The sequence below is a fragment of the Dermochelys coriacea genome, chromosome 6, assembly GCF_009764565.3.
Source record: "Dermochelys coriacea isolate rDerCor1 chromosome 6, rDerCor1.pri.v4, whole genome shotgun sequence".
Classification (NCBI taxonomy): domain Eukaryota; kingdom Metazoa; phylum Chordata; order Testudines; family Dermochelyidae; genus Dermochelys; species Dermochelys coriacea.
This window is the reverse complement of record NC_050073.1, coordinates 10,869,890-10,893,621: the sequence shown is the minus strand read 5'-3', so window position 1 is coordinate 10,893,621 and position 23,732 is coordinate 10,869,890. Positions and strand designations below refer to the sequence as shown.

Here is a 23,732-nt window from a genome sequence, read left to right as displayed (position 1 = left end):
TTGGGGAGAAGAGAGCCTGTCACCTCAGGGACAGGAATTCTCTTCCTGCCATGGGGTGACTCTCTTTGTACCACTGGGAAACTGACATTCCCACCGCGAAGGAGGCAATTGTCTGTGCTTATCGTTGGGAGTGTCAGCCCGCAGATCCTCCATGGCCATGGTCCCTAAATGCAGCTGTGTCAGAGCAGCTGGAGGTGTGCAATCTCTCATCAGTTGTAAATGCGTCTCCTATCAGTGATGGCTTTTACATTCCCAACGCCATGAACTAAGCTGAGTCCCTTGCTGTCATTATATCTCTGCTTATGACAATCTCACTTATTTTCTGGGCACATGCCCCTCCCCTGCCAATACTTTCCCAAGGCACCCTGCTCTTTCATTCACTCTTTACCCAGTGGGGCCCATATACAATGGGAACCACGTTGTAACTCCCACAGAATGTATTACATGTAGGGCCAGATCATCAGCTGGCGTAAACTGATGTAACGCCATTGGAGTGAATGGGCCAGATCCCCAGTTACTGTAAGTCAGCATTGATCCCTTGATTCAGTGGTGGGTGGGAAGGATGGTCTGGTGGTTAAAACTCTGGACTGGGCTTCAGAAGACCTGGGCTCAACTCGGGCTCAGCTACAGACTCCCTGCGTGACAACCGGCTGCTCACTTACTCTGCCCTGTGCCTCAGTTCCCCATCCATGAAATGAGATAAAGCTTCCTGACCTTAGAGCAGTGTTCTGAGACTAAAACCCATTAGTGAGTGGGCGGTGTTCAGATGCCAGGTAACTACTTTGATGGGTAAGGAACCACTCTGACTGACAACTGTTAAGGCTCTGACTCACGGCAGGGAAGCCATCCTGCCTAATCAAGGGCACGGAGTGTCAAGTGTAATTCACCCACGTAAAACTCTTTCAGATCCTTGGATGGAAGATGCAAGCTCACTACACCAATGATGGTGATCAGCATCCTTGGGGTTAATTTGCTATTAATTCAGCCAATTTTGTGGCTGTTCACACCTCGCTCAGCACCAAGGCCCTTTTACCTCCTGGCCTTAGCCTTAAAGATTTTCATAGCAGGCTCCATTTGCCAGCTTCCTGATGTATAGATGAATCTCATTAGCCCTCCAGAGGATTATAGACCTCTGTGTTTGCACAGCTTCATTTGCTTATTCCAGCCTTAATTGGTTGAAAAAGGTACCCACAGAAAGAGAACAAGCTTTTGCCCTTCGAGGAGTCACTGCCATTTAGTTCCATTACTTCCAAAAAACCATTAACTTTGTTTTTCATCTTGTTTACCATCAAACTCCCGCTCCTCAGCATTTTAATGCATATGCATTTATTAACCTCTGGAGGCCCACAGGAGGCTACACTAATGAGGCTGCATCATCCATGCAAAGCATCCTGGGATCTCAAGTGGGTGAAAACGCTCGCTCTTCTAAATAGCAAGGCAGGCATGCCAGTGCCCCCCCCACCCCCCATACACACACGCATAAGCAGGAGGCTGGAGTCAAGTGGGTTATTCTGTAGATATGCAGAGCACAAAATATCTGCCTAGTATTGCTTTTCTATGCAAGCAGTTGCTGTGGTTGACATGGGGATGCGCTGCTCATGAGGGAAGCTGGTTGGTGTGATCAGGAATAGGAGAGGATGGATGCTTGGTAAATCTCTAGGAAGATGTGATCCAGGCTAGGAGAGCCCCAGCTTTATACCTTCAGGAAGGGGCAATCTCCAACTGCTTCCCAATGGGACCCAGCGCTTCTAGCCCTTGAAGGGCCCAGAATAACAGACTTTAAATCTGTGGCCTGTTCAGGTACATGAGTGCTAGTTTGGGTTCTTTCATGGCTCTCTCTGAGCCCTAAACAGTCAGGCTCATGACAGCTAAAACACTTGGCTTTGCAGGCGGAGGAATACAAAATATAGTTCCAATAAAACAGTTTAAAAAAATCTCTAAAGCTTTCCTAAAATGTCGAGTATCTGTAGGAGACACAACAGGACGGTGTGCTGGGAAGGCTCTGCTGGAACTTGGTTGGGATGATGTGCGTGTCGCACCATGTGCAATGCAGCCATCCCAGACTCACTGAGAACATTTACATTCCACACCAGGCTAGCCTGCATTCCCTGTCTCTAGATGCAGAGATGAGCGCATGGTCAAGGTCTCTCTCTTTCTCTCTCACTCCATTTTGCTCTGGGGGATCCTCACTCTCTCTCAGGGGTGCTGGAACAATTTGTATAGCAGGGATGCTGAGAGCCATTGAACCAAACTGTAAACCCTGTATATGATGGGAACCATGTCAAGCCAGGAGGTGCTGCAGCAACCTTAGTTCCAGCACCTATGCATTCTCTATCCCCTTCTTTTCTCTCTTATGTATGTCTGGAGCCAATTTCTCTCTCTCTCTAGTTCTTTCTCCTGTCAATTGCCATGCATTTCTGAGATACAAATCACGCAGTTGAAGAAGCCCATTCAGACCTTCCCTAGCTTCTCCCCCTCTGTCTGAGCTCTGTCTCATCCCCTGCAACCATTCGTAGCCCTACCCACTCGGTCTGGCCCCATGTGACCTTCCATAGCCCTTCCCACTCTGCTTGAGCACTGTCTGGCCCCATGTGACCTCTCCTTCCCCCTCCCACCGTCTGGCCTTTGTCTCACCCTGTGACCTTTCTCAGTTCTCTCCCCCATCTGAGCTGCCTCCCATTCACCTAAGGAAACCTTTCTAGTTCCGTTAAGAAACAAAACACAGCAATGACAGGGAGTGAGACAACAGGACCAGGGCCCAGGGGTATTTTTTACCACTGTTTTCTGCAGTCGGTGTCTCCTAATCCTCCCATAATAGATAAGCATCTTTGCAGGGCTCTGCTCCACAGCTGCTGCCATGCTCTTGGCTGGTCCTGACTTCTGAGAAGCGCTTTACCTAGGAAAGGAGTCAGATGGCACTAGGCCTCTGACAATGCAAACCCATCTATGCTTTTGATGGTAGCAGCTGCAACAGGATCAGACCCCATTTACTCTGTTTAGTCCTCATTGCTTTGGCTGGTGCAGGCTCCCTGGCAGCTCAGCGTGCCACCCTTTGCATAGCTGGATAGACTTTAAGCCCATTCTAATCATCTAATCTGATCTCCTGCATAGCACAGGGCAGAGAACCTCACCCAGTGATTCCGGCATTCTAGCCCATAACCTGTGGAACAGCTAGAGCACAATCCAGCAATGTGGGGCTCCGTCCTGCCAGGTGCTGAACACCCTCAGTGCCTAATGACTTTGAGAGGGGAATTGAGGCCACCTGATGCATCCCCTCAGCCCCTTGCAGGACTGGGGCCGTAGGGTAACAGCAGTGATCCCTGGGCCATGGTCCCTCCCTCGTTTGGACGTTCCACTTCCCCCAGAGTTTCAAAATGTCCCCTTTAAAGAGTTCTGCCTGGGCTGTATCCCAGCAGATAGTGTCAGACTGAACCTGGGGGACAGCAGGCAGTTGGAGAGGGAAATGTTCTAAATGGAGATGGAGGAGTATCTGGGCTCCTTTCAGTCCAAACTAGGTGACACTGCCCTGGGGACCAAATGGACATTGTCCCAGCCTTGGGGAGGTTCCTGTGTAGACCCTCTCTTCTACCTATTGCAGCAAGTAAGGGTGTGCTCCCAGGACATTAATAATAATAACTCCATACCCTTAGCATCTTCCAACCCACGTTGTCAAAGTGCTCTACCGAAACCAGGCCGCCACTGATCAGATGGGAGACCCTTGGCATCGGTCAGTGAGGGAGTACAGGCTAGGGGTTAAAAGGAGTCAGGCGGACTGGTTTCTAACCCCAGCTCTGCTACTGACTCACACTGAGTATGGAACAAGAGATGGCAGATCCAGCTCAAGGAGACATGTCCTTGCTAGCTCTAATCGAGCTAGTGCACTAAAAATGGACGTGTAGTGGTGGGAGGAGCTAACTGCCCCAAGTACGAGCCCAGACGAGATGCTAGACACACACGTGGGTGGCTAGTCCCTCCCACCGCGGTTACACTCTATTTTTAGCATACTAAGGCTAGTGGGGGTAGGTCTCCACGAGCTGGCATTTACGCCTCCAACTCCAGTGTAGATGTACGCAGTGTGACCTTGGGCACATGGCTGTGCTGTTCCACGCCTCAACGTCCCGCTCTGTGAAGCAGGATGAAAACGCCTTTCTGTCCCACTTTGCTGCTGGGAGGATTAAGGGCCAGAGTTGTCAAAGGCAGCGAAGGGAATTGAGCGACCAGCTTTCAGATCTCTGGGTTTTCTGAAAAGCCCAGCCTTATTCAAGCAGGCCAATGTCATCAAAAGTGGGTGCCTAAAACTAGGCGCCAAAGCAGCCTGATTTTCAGAGGTACTGGTTCCTCTTGAAAACTGGTGGGATTTACAGGTGGTCGGCACATCTGAAAATCAGGCTGCTTAGTGAGGGGACTAAAGGTGGATTCAGGTGTGTAGGGCCCCTAGATTGGGTCATTGTACCTGAATGAGATCATACTCCCAGGGACAGTGTGAGACAGAAATGTATGATGAGCCCCCTTTTGAGTGGGAAACTGAGGTGCCCAGAACCTGAGGCCCAAATCCCCAGAGGTGTTTAGGTGCCTAACTCTCATGGGTTGCAGTGGGGATCTAGGCCTTAGCCACTTGCCCAAGGCCACCCTGGGACTTCAGATGGCCGGACTCCTGCTCTGTGCCTTAACCACAGCACAATGCTCCCTCGCCGATGAATAGCAAACGTCTCTCGTGATCTGTAATACAGATGCGTTTAGAATTGCGAGGAGCAAGAGGAGGCTGTTTCTACCCTGGCTCCTTCCTGAATGTCCTGCCCTCTCCTGCTCCCATGCCCAGCCTTTCCTGCCTCGCACAATGATCATCTGATCTCAGACACAAGCCACGCAGCAGCTTCAAATCCAATTACACAGCGCCCCTGCCCAGAGTGCCCCGGTACCTTTTGAAGCCAGCCGAGAGCGGCAAGTTCAGAGATGCGAAAGTGTCCGCAAGACGCTCTTGTCAGCCGTAATAAGTAGTGGCACGTGCATGTCAGAGCGGCTGCATCACACTTCAGCGGCAAAGGCACAGCTCTTAAACCGGGGTATTAACGCTATTTGTTGTCTCAGAGCCCGGGGCCCGCAGAACCGCTGCCCGACAATAAAGTCAGAAAGTCCTGCTCACTCAGAATTGAAAAGCCTTTCTGCTCCCACCAGGAGTAAGGTTTAATTTGGAGCTGACACTCATTCCGAAGGTCCACACTTCTGAGCAACCGGCAGTATTCTGCAGAGAACATTTCTATTCACTTAGCTCAGGCGGCTCCTACTACTCACTGCCTCCCATGGCAATCTGCATACGACTAAGACCCTCCAATATCCCCACCCTCTGACCCAACCTATTCATGCTATCAGGCCAATTTCTGTCCCAAGCATCCAGATCAGCTTGCATCATAGTTAATTCTCCATACCTACCCAGATTCCACAGCAGAATCCTATAATCATTCTCAAGTACCAGCTCCCCAATAGCTGGCTTATTCCAACTCCATCCATCTCCAGCACCAGCTCACCCAGGGGCAGTAAAGCCAGCCTGCCTTCAGTAATCAACATTTCTGTGACCTTGTCTGCTGTACCCAACCACCCAGCATACCACTGTCCCCAGTGGCAGCTCCCCAATGCAGAGCTGTCATCAGGACCCATTCCTCACTACCATCTCTCCAGTACACACCGGCCTCAAATAGATTAGATTAGATTAGATTACAGCTAGATAAGGATAATTTCAAATACAGACAAGGGGAATTTTCCCAAACTCTTCATTAAATAAATCTTCTCCTTTGGGCTGAGAAGTGAGAGAGAAAAATATCCCAGGATGGGGTAATTTTACAGAAAGCTATCACCTGAAATGAATGTTCCTCAGAAACCATATGACCATAGGCTTTACCATTCGGGATCAGACCATTGTGCTGTGTAGCATGGTATCCTCCCTCTGCTGTGGCCAATATGTGTCCAAATCCAGGTGAAACTCCTCCTGAAGTCAACGGGAGATTTTCTGGAGTTGTCCAGGATGCATTTTGGCAAGTTGTGCAGTGGTTGCCAGTGCAACAGTAAAATACCAACTCACCTTCATCCACACACTAGCTGAGCTTTGGTCATCAAAAAGCCCCAGCTATCAAACCACCAAGGATTGCTCTCCACCGCATATCATTACTCCTCTCTTTCAGAACCAGGACACCTCCCATAGCCATAGCAATCCTAGTTTAATGCCCATCCTTCCCATGTTACCCATTCTCTCTTGCCTTCCACACCAACCTTCAGCCCCTGTTCACCTGCCTTCACTTTCATCTTGTCTTCTCTGCTAACCTTGATTCCCTGCACAGTCACAACTCCCGGAGGAGAGGCCATCACCAATGGGAGGGGAACTGCCCCCAAGGCAGCCTCTCTGTTAAGATGCAATCCACACTAGAAAGAGGTCTGAGACACCCTGCATTAGATTGACAATCTTTTCTGGAGCTGATTCTCAAGTGTCCACTGGTGATGGATTCCCGACGAATAACGCAAACGCCTCTTTCCTACTGAAAAGTGGCACCATGGCTGGTTGACTTTAGCCCTGGTCTCCATGGCCAGAAAGAAGTGCCAAGTGCATTTGCCACCTTACGGAGATTCTCTGTCCAACAATCTACTCTGTACTCCATGTTATCTCCAACTGGGGAGCCTGTGGCTCTGTACTGCGGGTATCTATCCCAACCTTGAGTAGCCTCACACTCTGTCTCTAAGGTGCTGTTTTTCTCTGGGTTTTGTTTCTCATGCTTTGTTCTCCTCTCTCTTTCTCTTTCCTTTCTGCTTCCTGCTCTCCTCCTCTCCACGGCCGGCTCCCTCCTGTGCAGGGAGGGCCGGATGGTGGTGTTATCCCTGGTTCTGGGACTTTCGGAACAGGACGACTTTGCCAATATACCTGATCTGCAAACCGCTGGGAACCAGCAGGCGCAGAACTCTCAGGGGGACAAGAGGTATGAGTAAGGGAGAGGGTGCTTCAGCAGGAGGAGAAGAGAGGGCCCTGCCGAGGGTCGGAGGAGGCTGGTGGCAGCTCCCACTGCCAGGGAGAGTGGAAGGTTGGCGCAGCAGGAGGGCGGGAATGCCAAGTAGCCCGCATGTCAGGCATAGTGCTGTTTCAAAGCCATGTGGCAGGCTCTCTCCTCTTTCCCTAACACCTAGTGCTGGTGTTTGCGTCCTTGTTAGGGGGAGCGCTGGAGCTTGGGAATCACGCCTTCCTCAGGCGGAATGAATTGTCCTCGTCCTCCTTCCTCCCTTCCCTTCTGCCACCTCCCCTGCCCCATTCACCTGCATGTCTCATCCCCTTCCCTCTCTTCTGACGGGTGTTGGGGAGCAGGGTGGTGGCCACACTGATTCCCACCTTTGAGTATCCTCACCTTGCTTAGCTAAGGGCGATGGGAAGCGAAGACATGAAGGGAGTGGAGTTGAAAAGATCCAGGGGAGAGAGGGGAACAAGACCGATAGAATGGAGAGGGACATGAGGAAGGACCTCAGGGAAATTTGTGGTCCACTGGGCTCATTAGTCAAGGCCATGGCAAGTCCTCCAGTCTCAGTTCCTTGGTGCATTATCAGGCAGTATTTGTTGTGTCACTCAAGAGATGCCATGTGCTTCAGCAGAGAGCTAGAGAATGATCTCCTGCCAGGAAGTTCCTGGTTTCATTCAATCCCCTGTACACCACATCTGGAGAACCAAGACCTTCATGATTGGAATCCCAGCCCCATAAGTTAAGGAGAACTTTGCCATTGACTTCAGTGGGGCCAACATTCCACCCCATGCATTTAACTTAACTCTGCAGTGTTGGCTGGCATAGGGCAGAGGGAGACAGTGAACTGCAGGGAGGGGTGAGAAGAGTCAGTGGAGAGGGAATCTACTACTCTCATGCTATTCTACCGAGAGACCCTACACAGTCACTGGTATTTGCACATTAAACCCAGGGAGGTAACAGCCGCCCAGTTGTTTGTTGCCAAATACACCTCCTATGACGGCACATGCCCCGGGCTACCGTGCTGGCTGCTGAGCTGTGATCTGAGAAATATCTTTGTTTCCCAGGATCCCAGGGTTTCTTTCTGGCTACAGGGATAGCAGAATATTTCCTAGCAGCTCTGGGGCTAAGTTTCTCTTCCTCTTGCTGCCAGTAACATGGCCCCCTGGCAGGCAGTTGCTTTCACTGCTCCTACTGCCACTCCCTGGCTTCCAGCAGCCTCTCCTCTCCTGGGCCCCCAGCTGGTTCCCAGGCAGTATGGAGACCGCAGGGAGGAGGGGGCCAGGGCTACAATAGGACAAAATGGAGGGCAGATTGGGGGCAGCCACCCCAGGCTCCCCCACAGACTCCAGGCTCCCACTTCCGCATCACCCCTTTCCTCAGGCTGCTCCAAGCCCTGTCCAATCCCCAGTAAGGCTCCAGGCTCTTTCCCCACAACCTCTCTCACTCCAGCCTCCTCTAGGTGAGCCCTGATTCCCTCCTGGTTCCCCTCCCCCAAGGCCCCGCTTCTGAAGTGGTGGGACACCTCCCCATCTCCCCTCATTACTGGGGAGGAGATTCCCCCCAATCAATGCAAAAAACATCCGACATGGGCAGATGTGCAAGCACCTTGACAGCCATGAGTCTATGGTGGGGTGACTGGGTGTTTCAGGGCAGTGAGCTCCAGGGGGCTGAGTCTCTTTTTACTCTTAATCAGTGCAGCCCCCTGGACTGTTCCAGAGTCACCCCAAGGAAGGATGGGAAGCAGACCTTAGCCTTGGTCTATGGGGAGCTTTCATACCAGAGCTATGTTTACACTGTCATCTGGGACTGATTATCGCTTGTGTAGACATAATCGCACTAACTCTGCTCTAGCTAGCTCGGTACACATAGCAGTGAAGCTGCAGCAGCATGGACTGCAGCACTGGCTAGCCGTCTGAGCACATACCCACACTGGCTGGGCTTCAGGTGGCCAGCCCATGCTGCCGCGGCTTCACTGCTATTGGTAGCCCAGCTGGCTAGATCACAGCTAGCTCTGCTGTGTCTACGCTTGCTGCAGCGTAGATATACCCTGTGAGTTTTATGGATCATGCCTGCACTTCAGGGGCATCTGCACAGCCCTGCCTGAACTCGGCGAGTACTGCCCTGGGACGCACAGGGCTCAGTAGTGAGTCTGGGGGTGGTGTCACGCTTTTTGGGCTGTTCCAAAGACCTGGTCAGGAAAATGGGGAGAGACACCCCACAGAATGTTATACCCTGATCTTTCCATTGCCTAAGCCACATGGCCAGCAAATCTGCCAGCATCCTTTTGCCTTTCTGCTGCTGCCCAGTAGGGGCTGCTTCCCCTGCTAGCTGCCTGCTGTCTTTGCAGAGGCGAGGGTTGGGGGGAGTGATGTGACAGCCACAAGCCCCAGTCTCTTGTGTGGTTTTGTGCCATCTCATTCTCCTTCTGGGATCAGGAGCGGAGGGGGCCTGACTGACTGGAGGCAGAGGCCTTGAGCAGTTGCAAGTGCATGTTAAATTCCATCTCTAGCTTCGAGGAGGTGTGAAGAAGGAAGAAGCCAGTTCCATTTGATCAGTGTGTTAATTAGCTGGCACCGTTCTCACCCGTACACTATTTATACTTTGCTGCGGTTATATTTCACTACATATTTTAGCACTTCCATTTTGATCATCTAATTGCACAGTCTGTCCTTATCTGATGCTATAAGTGGGGGTGGGCTGAGCATGTCCAGCCAAGATCGCCTCAGCCCAGAGAGAGCATCCCCAGCTGGCACAGGTCCATTCTGTGCACACTGACCTAGGAGCTGATCTCCCACTGGGCATGCAGTGTGTCCAATCTGGAGAGAGCGCCCCCTGCTGATACCATTCTGTACCTTCCACCTTGGTTCTAGGAGAATAGCCTGCCCTTCCCCCTACCGCACCCTCCTCCTGACCTGGTGAAAGCTCCCCATGGTGGTGCTAGGGAGGCAAGTCCCTTCTCCACAACCTGAGGACTTGTGAATCTGTTCACAGATTAATTTAAGGAAAAGTTGCCACACATACCTCGTCTTCCCCAACAGACAGAGATGGGCCAGTGGGGAGGCACACATGGGGGAAACTCTGCAGTGAACAAACATGGGGACAGTTCCCCTCATCCCAGGAAGGGGGGAGAGAGAGAGAGAGAGAGAGAGAGAGTGTGTGTGTGTGTGTGTGTGTGTGTGTATAACCCCAGGGACAGTCCCCCGCTTGCCCCAGAAGGATCCATTGGTGGATGTGTGTTTAAACACCACAGAAAATTCCCCTCTTACCCTGACCAGGCCTGTGGTTGTATTTAGGTTCTCCTCAAGACTGTAGCAGACCCTGCTCCTGGCCTTCAACTATTGCCTTTTATGGAAGACTTTTGCTGGACTTGACTTCCACTTGATGCACTACAGCTTGGTTCTTGGGATGGTGCTTGCAGTCATCCAGCCTGAGACAAGAGGGGTGGAGAAGGGCAACTCCAGCAGAGGCCCCCTGCCCATTATTCATAGATTCATAGATACTAAGGTCAGAAGGGACCATTCTGATCATCTAGTCCGACCTCCTGCACAGCGCAGGCCACAGAATTTCACCCACCCACTCCTACGAAAAACCTCACCTATGTCTGAGCTATTGAAGTCCTCAAATCGTGGTTTAAAGACTTCAAGGAGCAGAGAAGCCTCCCTCAAGTGACCCGTGCCCCATGCTACAGAGGAAGGCGAAAAACCTCCAGGGCCTCTCCAATCTGCCCTGGAGGAAAATTCCTTCCCGACCGCAAATATGGCGATCAGCTAAACCCTGAGCATATGGGCAAGATTCACCAGCCAGTCAAGGATTTGCCCTGACTCTAAGCAGCCTATCCTGGAAGCTCAACATCTCATCACAGGTGACGAGGTCCATTCAGTGCCCAACTCTATTGCCCAGACTGTCCTCAGTGGCCAGTTCTCAGTGCTGTTAAGCAGCAAGGGCCAGTGAATTTGGGGCGCCCATGCCTAGAAAAGGGGGCTCACCTCTGAGACACACACACACACCAACCAAATCCTGCTGGGCCTTTGCTGCAGGCTCCTCCAGCCAAAGGCAGTTGCCATTGGCTTTGCAGTGGGAGCTAGCAAGCAGGGGGCATGCTCCTGGCATCGTGTGTGGAGGGGGAAGGCTGCGCTGTCAGGTCCAGCTGGAATAGGACACCATCCCTGTTAGGAAGAATCAGCCTGGTCCTAACAGAGACCCTGTCATTCATGAAAACAAAGAGCTGCAAGAGAGGACTTTGGGGAGAGGTAGGTGGATCCTGTCTAGCCAGCCTGGAACTCTGACCAGTCTCACCTCCCCTGTGCAGTGCGGGGATAGGATGGGGGTCCTTTGGGAGCTGGATTTCTTGGGGAGGTGATCAAACTGTCCATGCCCTGCCACCTCCTCTTTCTCTGCAGTGAGTGAGCTCATCACCCACTCCTTCCCCTCCCCTCACTGCCTCCCCGTATTCCCCCTCTGATAGGCCCACGCACCGCCTGCCATTCTCAGCCGCGTGGGCCCCCAACTCCCAGCCTGTTTCCCCCACATCTTCCTAGTGACCCTATTTTGCCCACTCTCCATGCTTCCCCCTCCATGCCCTCCTAACCCCAGTCTCCTGTTCTCCCCATAATCCATCAGCCTGACATCGATCCTGGGCAAAATAATGGAGCAGCAGATACAGAACTAGATTAATAAAGAATTAAAGGAGGGTAATATAATTAATGCCAGTCAACACAAGTTGATGGAAAATATAGCCTGTCAAACTAACTTGATATCTTTTTTTTTAATGAGATTACAAGTTGGGTTGATAAAGGTAATAGTGTTGATGTAATAGACTTAGAGCTCTGTAAGGCATTTGATTTGGTACCACATGAGTTAGATTAAAAAACTAGAATGATATGAAATTAACATGGCACATATTCAATCGATTAAAACTGGCTCACTAATAGGTCTCAAAATGTAATTGTAAATAACAAGCAAACAATATGTGTTTTACTATGTAATGTAAATGTGTACAGCTAGGAAAAAAAGACATAGGCCACCCTTACAGGTTGTGGGATTCTATCCTGGGAAGCAGTGATTGTGAAAAAGATTTTGGGTCATGGTGGATAATCAGCTGAACATGAGCTCCCAGTGCGATGCTCTGCCCAGAAGGGCTTGTGTAATTCTTGGATGCTTAAATAGGGAAATCTTGAGCAGAAGCAGAGAAGTTATTTGATTTCTACCTTTGGCATTGGCGTGGCTGCTGCTGGAATGCTGCGTCCAGTTCCAGTGGCCACAATTCAAGCAGGGTATTATAAATTAGAGAGGGTTCAGAGAAGAGCTATGAGAATGATTAAAATATTAGAAACTGTACCTTGCTTAACAAAGCAAAGGGTAAGGGGTGATTTGATCACAGTCTGTAAGTACCTATATGGGGAACAAATATTTAATAATGGGCTCTCCAGTCTAGCAGAGAAAGGTAGAACATGATCCAATGGCTGGAAGTTGAAGCTAGACAAATTGAGACTGGAACTACGGCGTACGTTTTTAAGAGTGAGGTTAATTAACCATTGGCATAATTTACCCAGGGTCACGGCGGATTCTCCAGCACTGGCAATTTTTAAAGCAAGATGGGCTGTTTTTCTAAAAGCTCTGCTCTAGGAATGGTTTTGGGGCAGTTCTAGGATCACACTGGTCTCTTCTGGCCTTGGAATTGATGACAATGATAGGCTCTATGTTCTCCCCACTTCCTTCCAGCCCCCAGCTCCTGCTCCCCCCACACCCTCATCTCTCTCCCTGTTCCCCCCACCCTTATCTCCTTTTCCCCCTCACTCTCCACCTTCCTCCCTGTTCCTCTACATCCTCCCAGCCCATCTATTGCTCTCCCCACAAGCTCCCCTGCCCCTCCAGTCTCGGTGGGATATAGGGGGATGTAGCTTGTGGGGGCCGGCATGGTGGGAGGGGTGGGTGCTAAGGGCTCCTGAGGCTTGTGGGTCCACGGAAGGCCCTGTCTCTCTTTCTCTCTTTGTTTCCCATTACGCCCCATCCCAGCACTCCTGTTCACAGTGGCCATGTGGTGTATCACATTGTAATGTCTCCTCCTTTCCCTTTTCTCTGCTTCTTCCTTCCAGCCCTGCTGCTGCTGCTGCTCAGCCCTGTCCCCGCTGTCAGCCCCGGTGGCGCCAGTCCAGTGCCTAGTCCTGTCAGTGTGGTGGTTGCTTTTTGTTTACTAATCTCTCTGTGTGTCTCCTTCTCTCCCCTCACGCTTTCTTCCCATTTTCCCTTCCCTCAGGAGGCAGGCCAGGCCCTGTGGTGGAAGATGCTGCTCTTCCCTTGTCTCTCTCTCTCTCTCTCTCTCTCTCTCTCTCTCGCTGTCCTGTGAGCTCTGCTGGTGCTAACCATTTCCCAGATAGCTTTGCAGCTGCGTCAATCCACTGGGGTTGACAAAATACCTCTGAATTGTTCAGACCTCCAGCTATCAATCACATTCTTTCGCTCTCTGTTTTTAACCTGACTTTACCTCTCCAGCTATTTCAGTCTCTTTCTTTATCTGTGTGTGTGTCACTCTGTCTGTGAGTGTATCGGCATGTCTGGATCTCTGTGTGTGTCACTATGCCTATGAGTGGATCAGTGTATCTAGATCTGCCTGTCTTACGCTGTCTACGAGTGTATTGGTGCAGCTGGATCTTCATGTGTGTCACTCAGTGTGTCAGTGCATCTAGATCTATGTGTGTGTCTCACTATCTATGTCACTTTGTCTAGATCTGTGTATCTATCTGTGAGCATATCAGTGTGCCTGGATCTAGGTGTGTGAGAGAGACTGTGTGTAGATGCCACTGCCTAGAAGATTTAGGTGTGTGTTGCTCTGTCTGTGAGTGTGTCAGTAGGTATCTGTGTCTGATTCTGTGTGTTTCTTTGAGGGTTTTGTATGCTTTTGTTTTGTGTCTCTGCATGTGGATCCGTGTGTATATGTGCACCCCACGAGTCTCTGTGTGTATTTCCCTGCATGTTGGTGTCTCTACATGTCTCCCATGTGCCTGTGTGTGTCTCTCTGTATGCCTGTGTCTCTCCTCTGTGTCTTTTCCAGTGTTCTGCCCCTGCACCCTCATACCTTGGATCTCTCCTTCCTCCCAATCGTACGTGCATCATCTCTTCTTGTGGCATCTATGCTGGGGCTGCTGCCGTCAAACCCCCCAGCACTGCTGTTCAGTGCACCTAGCAACCCAGCTGCTGTCACAGAGAGGCCATTGAATTGCTAGACCAGGACAAGCATAGCCGGGACCTCCCATGTGTATATGTGAATGAACACCAGGCCATGGGGGGCCTGGATGTCCTGGGCCGGAGAGACGGCACCATCACCGTGGTCAGGACAATGGGGGAACCAGTGAAGGCCTCTCCTTAGTGTCTTAATGGGATAGGTTCATCCCTGCAAGGGTATCAGGGGTGGATCTGGCTTCCTGGATGTCTGGGGAAAATGTCCGGGCTGACCCAGCCCTGCTCCCTGTGCTATATGGTTCTACCCAGCTCACAAACAGGGACAAGAAAGGCCAGTGACCCCACATCTCCTGGGAGGGAGGAACAAGCCTCCAACTTGTGTGCTTTGTCCAGCTTCTAGGGGCAGAAAGAGGGAGAGCTGGGAATGGGGGTGGCCAGCAGGAGGAGAAAGGTGGGGGAGATATTGGCAATCTAGCATCTTTACAGAGAGGTTCCTGCAGTCAGCACCTACTGAGATCAGACCTTTCCCAGGGGAGGCATGGACAGGAGGGCAAGGCCCTGCTGACAGGCACTGAGCAAGGCTTATCTGATGTGGGAGACCCTTCAGTCACTCTCCTAGTGGGGTGGTGAGTCCTGGCCATGCTGCTGCAGCTCCCATGGCAGGGTGCTGAGCAAAGGAGGCATAGCCAGGCAGCTTCCCCCAGCACTGTAAATGAGAGTCTCCAACACACCAGGAACTGCAATGGGATGTCACATGGGGGGCATGGGGCTGCCATGGCCTGGCTGCTGGGTTACAGGCCTTAGTGGGGCTGCCAGGATTTGTCTGGTGCGTTACAGGCCATAGTGGGGCTGCCAGAACTGGGCTGGAGGGTTACAGGCCATAGTGGGGCTGCCAGGGCCTGGCTGGTGGATTACAGGCCATAGTGGGGCTGCCAGGATTTGTCTGGTGCGTTACAGGCCATAGTGGGGCTGCCAAGACTGGGCTGGAGGGTTACAAGCCATAGTGGGGCTGCCAGGACCTGGCTGGTGGATTACAGGCCTTAGTGGGGCTGCCAGGACTGGGCTGCCATGGAGTCACAGCTGCAGCGCGGCTGCCATGTTGCTGTCCTGCTAGCCCTGGGGGAGTTTGTCCCATCGCACTTGGCCTGCAGAGTTGACGTCCTGTAGCACCTGGCATTCGGGTTCCCCCAGGTGCCGTGCATGTGCCGGGGCTGGCAGACAACTCATCTGTCAGGCCAGCGCCTGCCTGGCGGAGAAAGCAAACAAAGGCAGCTGCCTCTTTGTGAGAGGGAGCATGTGTGTTCACAGAGGTTACTAGGCCTGAGAGGCAGGGGAGGGTGTCAGTGGAAAGAAGCAGAAGCAATAGCTCAGGCTCTGCCTTCCTCCCCCATCTCTCTCAGTACAAGACAGGAGAGCCTGCAGTGCCAGTGGGTGATGCCCAGACCCCCTCTGAAGGGGTGGGAATTACTGGAGGCTGGGGAGACATGAGGGCCTCCATCTATAGGGCCAGAGCAAGATGGAGGCCAGGATAAAGGGGATCAGCACCAGGCTGAAGGCAATAGTGAACGAGATGGACGGGTGCCCATGTGAGGGGCATGCCTGGATCCATGCTTATGAGTCCAATGGGTGAGAGGTCTCAGGGGAACTCTCTTAGTGCCAGGTGGTGAGGAATCACCCAGGGGTATGAGGGATACACAGGATGTTTCAGGGGATCGTGGCATTAGGATACAGCCATGATGGAGAGCAGCTGGGGCTGCATTGGCACAGCCTGACCCACAGCTCGGACGTGGCACCCTGCCCCCTTCTCTTACATACTGCTCCTCTCTCCCAAGGTTGCCGTCTGGAGGCAAGATGGCGAACACAGCTCCTATGCCCGGGCAGACCCAGCATGATGAGTCTGACCGCAAAACGGAGCCTCGCTCATCCGTCTCAGACCTGGTGAACTCCCTGACCAGTGAGATGCTAATGGTGAGTGCAGGCCAGAACCCCTGTGCCTCAAACTTGGAGATACCCTGATCCTGTCTGAACTGCCCCATGCTCAATACTCCTGCTCCACTGCCTATAGTGCCCCTGCTGGGAGAAGCTGGGACTGGAGTAGCTGGTAGCTTCCCCACAGCCAGCGCTGCTACCCCATTTCCGCAGTCTAGTTACATCTCCACTCAAAACCAATCACTGTGGGTCCAGTGTACCCTTGGCTGCAGGGCTCAGTGGGTGACACTGCAAAGAGCACTCTGGGAACTTTAAGGCTCAGGGTTTGCCAGGTTGTTCTAGGCCCATGTCTCAGGGGCTGTTGCCAAGACTTTGAAGGCTACCAAACCCTGCAGGGGTGATAGGCAGGTTGTTCTAGGCTCCCGCTTTGTTCTGAGCTGTTCTCAAAGTGTTCTAGACTTGCACTCTCTTTGGGGGCAAAGAGCAGGTTGTTCCAGATTCCTGCTTCATTCTGGGATCATGGAAATAGTCTAGACTCACATTTTTTGGTGGGTGATGGGCAGATTGTTCTCGGCTCATGCTTCATCCAAGGGTCATTGCTGAGATGTTCTAGGCTCCCAGTTCCTTTGGGGGGGACGGGTAGGTCGTTCCAGGCTCACACTTGGTTGGGGGATCTCCACTGGGATGTGCCAAGCTGCCATTCCCTTCTGGGCTGGTGCTGGGCCACAGCTAAGTTGGGGTTCAGGCCAGCCTTTGTTCCCCAAACCCTGTGTATCCATTTCCATGGAGTCAGCCCTGACAAGCCCTGAATTCAGGGAGCAGGCAGCACAGAGCCTGTCACTGGGCACCTCTGCCCAGCCACACACCCAGTGGTGGCAAGGGCACCTGAGACAGGGTTGGCCAGGCTCATTCATCTCATGAATAGCTCTCTGTTCCTTTGCAAGGGCTGAGCAAACCCCAAATAGGGCCGGGGCACCTCCTTGTCACAGAGTTGGGCAGTGTCTTGGATCAGTAACTGTGAAGCTCTCACTCTGCTCTTTGCTGATGGGAGGCCGGGATGCAGCTAAAGTGGCTGAGAGTGTTCTGGCACCTGCCCAGTGCAGATGAAATGAGTAAGAAAACCTTTGCCAGAGCTCTGTGCTGAATCCTTAGTGAGGCAAGAATCTGGAGCAGTGATTTTCAGTGGGGAAGTTATCTCTAAGCTGTACAGCCGGGTGGTCACCCAGCAGGCTATCAAGTGCAGTGCACTTCAGGTGTCCCTCCCTTCACTGCTCCTGCCCTCTGCCTTGGAGTCCCTAAACAGCTGCTCCCAGGAGCCTCTTGATTGCTGTGCAGATTGGGGCGAGGGAAGGGGGTGCTGATGTCAGGGTGTCACCCTCCCCCCACCACTGTACCCCGTCTCCACAGAGCGGGTAGGACAAGACGGGGCTCCAGAGGAAGCTTGCTGGCAGCTGTTGCTGTGTCTGAACACGCAGGCTTCAGACAGTTGAGTGCTGATCTACTTAAAGGGCAGCGGACTTAAAGGGGCAGTATGTGTCTCTCTCTTTGTCACACACACTGTGTGTTTCTCTGTCTCACACACACACACACACTGTATCTCTGTCTCTCTCTCATAGAATCATAGAATATCAGGGTTGGAAGGGACGGCAGGAGGTCATCTAGTCCAACCCCCTGCTCAAAGCAGGACCAATCCCCAACTAAATCATCCCAGCCAGGGCTTTGTCAAGCCTGACCTTAAAAACTTCTAAAGGAGATTCCACCACCTCCCTAGGTAACGCATTCCAGTGTTTCACCACCTTCCTAATGAAAAAGTATTTCCTAATATCCAACCTAAACCTCCCCCACTGCAACTTGAGATCATTACACCTCATTCTGTCATCTGCTAACACTGAGAACAGTCTAGATCCATCCTCTTTGGAACCCCCTTTCAGGTAGTTGAAAGCAGTTATCAAATCTCCCCTCATTCTTCTCTTCCGCAGACTGAACAATCCCAATTCCCTCAGCCTCTCCTCATAAGTCATGTGTTCCAGTCCCCTAATCATTTTTGTTGCCCTCCACTGGACGTTTTCCAATTTTTCCACTTCCTTCTTGTAGTGTGGGGCCCAAAACTGGACACAGTACTCCAGATGAGGCCTCACCAATGTCGAATAGAGGGGAATGATCACGTCTCTCAATCTCAAAATGCCATTGGCCTTCTTGGCAACAAGGGCACTCTGTTGACTTATATCCAGCTTCTTGTCCACTGTAACCCCTAGGTCCTTTTCTGCAGAACTGCTGCCTAGCCATTCGGTCCCTAGTCTGTAGCGGTGCATGGGATTCTTTCGTCCTAAGTGCAGGACTCTGCACTTGTCCTTGTTGAACCTCATCAGATTTCTTTTGGCCCAATCCTCTAATTTGTCTAGGTCCCTCTGTATCCTATCCCTACCCTCCAGCGTATCTATCTCTCCTTCCAGTTTAGTGTCATCTGCAAACTTGCTGAGGGTGCAATCCACACCATCCTCCAGATCATTAATGAAGATATTGAACAAAACCGGCCCAAGGACTGACCCTTGGGACACTCCACTTGATACCGGCTGCCAACTAGACATTGAGCCATTGATCGCTACCCGTTGAGCCCAACAATCTAGCCAGCTTTCTATCCACCTTATCGTTCATTCATCCAGCCCATACTTCTTTAACTTACTGGCAAGAATACTGTGATAAACTTTGTCAAAAGCTTTGCTAAAGTCAAGGAACAACACATCCACTGCTTTCCCCTCATCCACAGAGCCAGTTATCTCGTCATAGAAGGCAATTAGATTAGTCAGGCATGACTTGCCCTTGGTGAATCCATGCTGACTGTTCCTGATCACTTTCCTCTCCTCTAAGTGCTTCAGAATTGATTCCTTGAGGACCTGCTCCATGATTTTTTCAGGGACTGAGGTGAGGCTGACTGGCCTGTAGTTCCCAGGATCCTCCTTCTTCCCTTTTTTAAAGATGGGCACTACATTAGCCTTTTTCCAGTCATCCGGGACCTCCCCCGATCGCCATGAGTTTTCAAAGATAATGGCCAATGGCTCTGCAATCACATCCGCCAACTCCTTTAGCACTCTCGGATGCAGTGCATCTGGCCCCATGGACTTGTGCTCGTCCCGTACCACTTCTTTCTTCACAGAGGGCTGGTCACCTCCTCCCCATGCTTTGCTGCCCAGTGCAGCAGTCTGGGAGCTGACCTTGTTCGTGAAGACAGAGGCAAAAAAAGCATTGAGTACATTAGCTTTTTCCACATCCTCTGTCACTAGGTTGCCTCCCTCATTCAGTAAGGGGCCCACTCTTTCCTTGACTTTCTTCTTGATGCTAACATACCTGAAGAAACCCTTCTTGTTACCCTTAACATCTCTTACTAGCTGCACCTCCAGGTGTGATTTGGCCTTCCTGATTTCACTCCTGCATGCCCGAGCAATATTTTTATACTCTTCCCTGGTCATTTGTCCAATCTTCCACTTCTTGTAAGCTTCTTTTTTGTGTTTAAGATCAGCAAGGATTTCACTGTTAAGCCAAGCTGGTCGTCTGCCATATTTACTATTCTTTCTACACATCAGGATGGTTTGTCCCTATAACCTCAATAAGGATTCTTTAAAATACTGCCAGCTCTCCTGGACTCCTTTCCCCCTCATAAAGAAAAGGAGTACTTGTGGCACCTTAGAGGCTAACAAATTTATTTGAGCATAAGTTTTCGTGAGCTACAGCTCACTTCACCGGATGCATCCGATGAAATGCATCCGATGAAGTGAGCTATATCTCACGAAAGCTTATGCTCAGATAAATTTGTTAGTCTCTAAGGTGCCACAAGTACTCCTTTTCTTTTTGCGAATACAGACTAACACGGCTGCTACTCTGAAACCTTTCCCCCTCATGTTATTCTCCCAGGGGATCCTGCCCATCAGATCCCTGAGGTTGTCAAAGTCTGCTTTTCTGAAGTCCAGGGTCCATATTCTGCTGCTCTCCTTTCTTCCCTGTGTCAGGATCCTGAACTTGACCATCTCATGGTCACTGCCTCCCAGGTTCCCATTCACTTTTGCTTCCCCTACTAATTCTTCCCGGTTTGTGAGCAGCAGGTCAAGAAGAGCTCTGCCCCTAGTTGATTCCTCCAGCACTTGCACCAGGAAATTGTCCCCTACACTTTCCAAAAACTTCCTGGATTGTCTGTGCACTGCTGTATTGCTCTCCCAGCAGATATCAGGGTGATTGAAGTCTGCCATGAGAACCAGGGCCTGCGATCTAGTAACTTCCGTTAGTTGCTGGAAGAAAGCCTCGTTCACCTCATCCCCCTGGTCTGGTGGTCTATAGCAGACTCCCACCATGACATCACCCTTGTTGCTCACACTTCTAAACTTAATCCAGAGTCACTCAGGTTTTTCTGCAGTTTCATACCGGAGCTCTGAGCAGTCATACTGCTCTCTTACATACAATGTAACTCCCCCACCTTTTCTGCCCTGCCTGTCCTTCCTGAACAGTTTATATCCATCCATGACAGTACTCCAGTCATGTAAGTTATCCCACCAAGTCTCTGTTATTCCAATCACATCATAATTCCTTGACTGTGCCAGGACTTCCAGTTCTCCTGCTTGTTTCCCAGGCTTCTTGCTTTTGCATATAGGCACTTGAGGTAATTTGCTGTTTGTCCCACTTTCTTAGTATGAGGCAGGAGCCCTCCCCTTTCACGTACTCCTGCTCGTGCTTCCTCCCGGTATCCCATGTCCCCACTTACCTCAGGGCTTTGGTCTCCTTCCCCCGGTGAACCGAGTTTAAAGCCCTCCTCACTAGGTTAGCCAGCCTGCTTCCGAAGATGCTCTTCCCTCTCTTCGTTAGGTGGGGCCCATCTCTGCCTAGCACTCCTCCTTCTTGGAACACCATCCCATGGTCAAAGAATCCAAAGCCTTCTCTCCAACACCACCTGCGTAGCCATTTGTTGACTTCCACAATTTGATGGTCTCTACCCAGGCCTTTTCCTTCCACGGGGAGGATGGACGAGAACACCACTTGCGCCTCCAACTCCTTTATCCTTCTTCCCAGAGCCATGTAGTCTGCAGTGATCCGCTCAAGGTCATTCTTGGCAGTATCATTGCCCACGTGGAGAAGCAGGAAGGGGTAGCAATCTGAGGGCTTGATGAGTCTCGGCAGACTCTCTGTCACATCGTGAATCCTAGCTCCTGGCAAGCAGCAGACTTATCGGTTTCCCCGGTCGGGGCATCAGATAGATGACTCAGTCCCCCTGAGAAGAGAGTCCCCGACCACGACCACCTGCCTCCTCCTCTTCGGAGCGGTGGTCGTGGAACCCCCGTCCCTAGGACAGTGAATCTCATGCCTTCCAATCGGCGGAGTCTTCTTCTGTTCCCTTCCCTCAGATGTATCATCTAATCCACTCTCCGCATTAGTACCTGTGGAGAGAACATGAAAACGGTTGCTTACCTGCATCTGTGCTGCTGGTACATGGACGCTCCCCTTTCTTCTTCGGGAGGTCACATGCTGCCAAATTTCTTCACCGTCCTCCTGTCCCCACTGCACAGCCTGCTCTGAATCTTCAGAACATTGTGCCCGTAGAAGCATATCCTGACGTCTGTCCAGGAAATCTTCAGTTTCTCTTATGCAACGCGGGGTCGATACTTGTTTCTCCAGACCTTGAACCTTCTCTTCCAATATGGAAACCAGCTTGCACTTTGTACAGACAAAGTCGCTTCTGTCCTGTGGAAGAAAGACAAACATGGCACATCCAGTGCAGGTCACAACAGCTGAACGCTCCCCATCCATATTACCTTCCTTCTATGAGCTTCCTCAGGAGTTGTAGAAACTACTCAGAGAAGCTGGCAAGATGTAAGCCTCAGTGAGCTCTCCCCAGGTGAACTCCGAGGCAAACTCCCTCTGTTCGCCGCTCAGCTGGTTTGCAGCTGACTGGCTTTTTATAACAGTCAGGCCCACTCAAGTCTCACCTGGAACAAAGAACTCACACACACACACACATACACACACACAGTTTTCACACTCACCTCCCAACACATACTTGTATTATTGTTGTTGTAACTTGATACTTCTTTCGAAGTGTAGTTGTGACACCTTAGAGACTAACAAATTTATTTGAGCATAAGCTTTCGTGAGCTACATGAAAGCTTATGCTCAAATAAATTTGTTAGTGTCTAAGGTGCCACAAGTACTCATCTTTTTGCGGATACAGACTAACACAGCTGCTACTCTGAAACCTTTCAAAGTGTGTTGTTTTAGTGTTTTGACTGGTCTGTGCATTTAATAATTTTATTTCTCTTTTATGCTTAAATTTAATTCTTTGAGTACTAAGTTCTAAAATGCCTCACCTGTCCTGGCTGGAGTAATTATCCCTATGGTAACTTTCAAAATATATATATTATAGCTAGGTTTTTTGTTTCTACTGGTGGCGCACATCCGCACATTATCTTGCTATGGTGCACATAACAAAATTCATTCCACACACGGATGGAAAAAATTAGAGGGAACACTGGTGGGGAGCCTGGAGAGTGGCTAGGGATGGGGGGTGAGACAGGACACCTGCTTTAGGAGCTTGCAATGCTAACTAGATTTCAGGGCATTCACGTCACTGAGCCAGCTGTGGGGAAACAACAGCTAGAACACTGGGTGCTGCTCAGGGAACCTCTGTCCCGAGGCAGTGCTGAGCAGAGAGGAGCAATGGGGATTGCGGTGCAGGGCGAGAACAGGGCCTGATCCAAAAGCCACTGAAGTCACTCAGAGACTCAATGGAGTTTGGATCGGGCCCTAAGGGAGCTCAGGCCAACATTTCTCTATGCTGGCCCCTGATTTTGAATGCCCAGTTAGAAACCTGGAGGCATCTAAAATCAATGACCATTTGTGAGAAATGGGGCCTAAATGATATAGCTTGGACATGAGTGGGCTGGAGGAGCGAGGCTCTGAATAGTCCAGAGCAGAAGGGGAGGCAGCATAACCAGAGAAAGGCAGGCTTGTGAGTGAGGCGCTGGCCTGGGACTCCAGAGCTCTGCATTCAGTTCCTAGCTCTGCCAGAGACCTGGGTAACTCACTCAGTCACTATGAGCCTCAGTTCAACATCTGCAAAACGGGGTGCGGGGTAGTGATCCTTCCTTTGTCTGTTGGGACTAGTTAGACTGTCAACAGTTTTGAGCCAGGACAGGGGGGTATATACAGCACCCAGCACAATGGGGCCCTGATCTCAGGTGGGACAAGAACTGTCTCTGGCTGTGTCTGTGCAGCACCCGGCATAACGGGGTCCTGATCTCAGCCGGGGCAGGGTCTGTCTCTGGCTGTGTCTGTGCAGCACCCGGCATAATGGGGCCCTGATCTCAGCCATGGTCCAGTGGGGCTTTTCTGCCTTTGTTTCAGGGGGGAAAGGGTCAGAGAGAGGGGTCCACGCTGCCCTGCTCAAGGCGGGAATTTGCACACAGCTGGCTCTTTCCCCCTGTGTGACCTTGGGCCAAGTGACCCTCTTGCTGGGGGCTAAAGAGAGATGGGCTCAAACCAAAGACCTGCTCTGGGGGTGACCTTCACTGGGCCCTGATTCTGCACCATTCAAGCTAGTGGGAACTTGGCCACAGGCATCAGTGGGCTCAGGATCAGGGCTGTAGTGATGGC

General features: G+C 51.2%; 1 protein-coding gene across 7 annotated transcripts in view; it reads left to right on the top strand.

Moving 5' to 3' along the window:
- Positions 1-23,732, top strand: part of SYT7 (synaptotagmin 7) — a 167,091-nt gene that overhangs the window by 110,693 nt on the left and 32,666 nt on the right. For 4 of the 7 annotated variants that reach the window (XM_043516628.1, XM_038407378.2, XM_038407379.2 and 1 more), the window contains one exon: positions 16,004-16,139. In XM_043516628.1, coding sequence (XP_043372563.1) covers positions 16,004-16,139 — 136 coding nt within the window. Of the gene's footprint in view, positions 1-6,839; positions 6,963-16,003; positions 16,140-23,732 lie in introns of all 7 variants that reach the window. The other 3 variants (XM_038407376.2, XM_038407375.2, XM_038407377.2) reach the window with 1 other exon arrangement.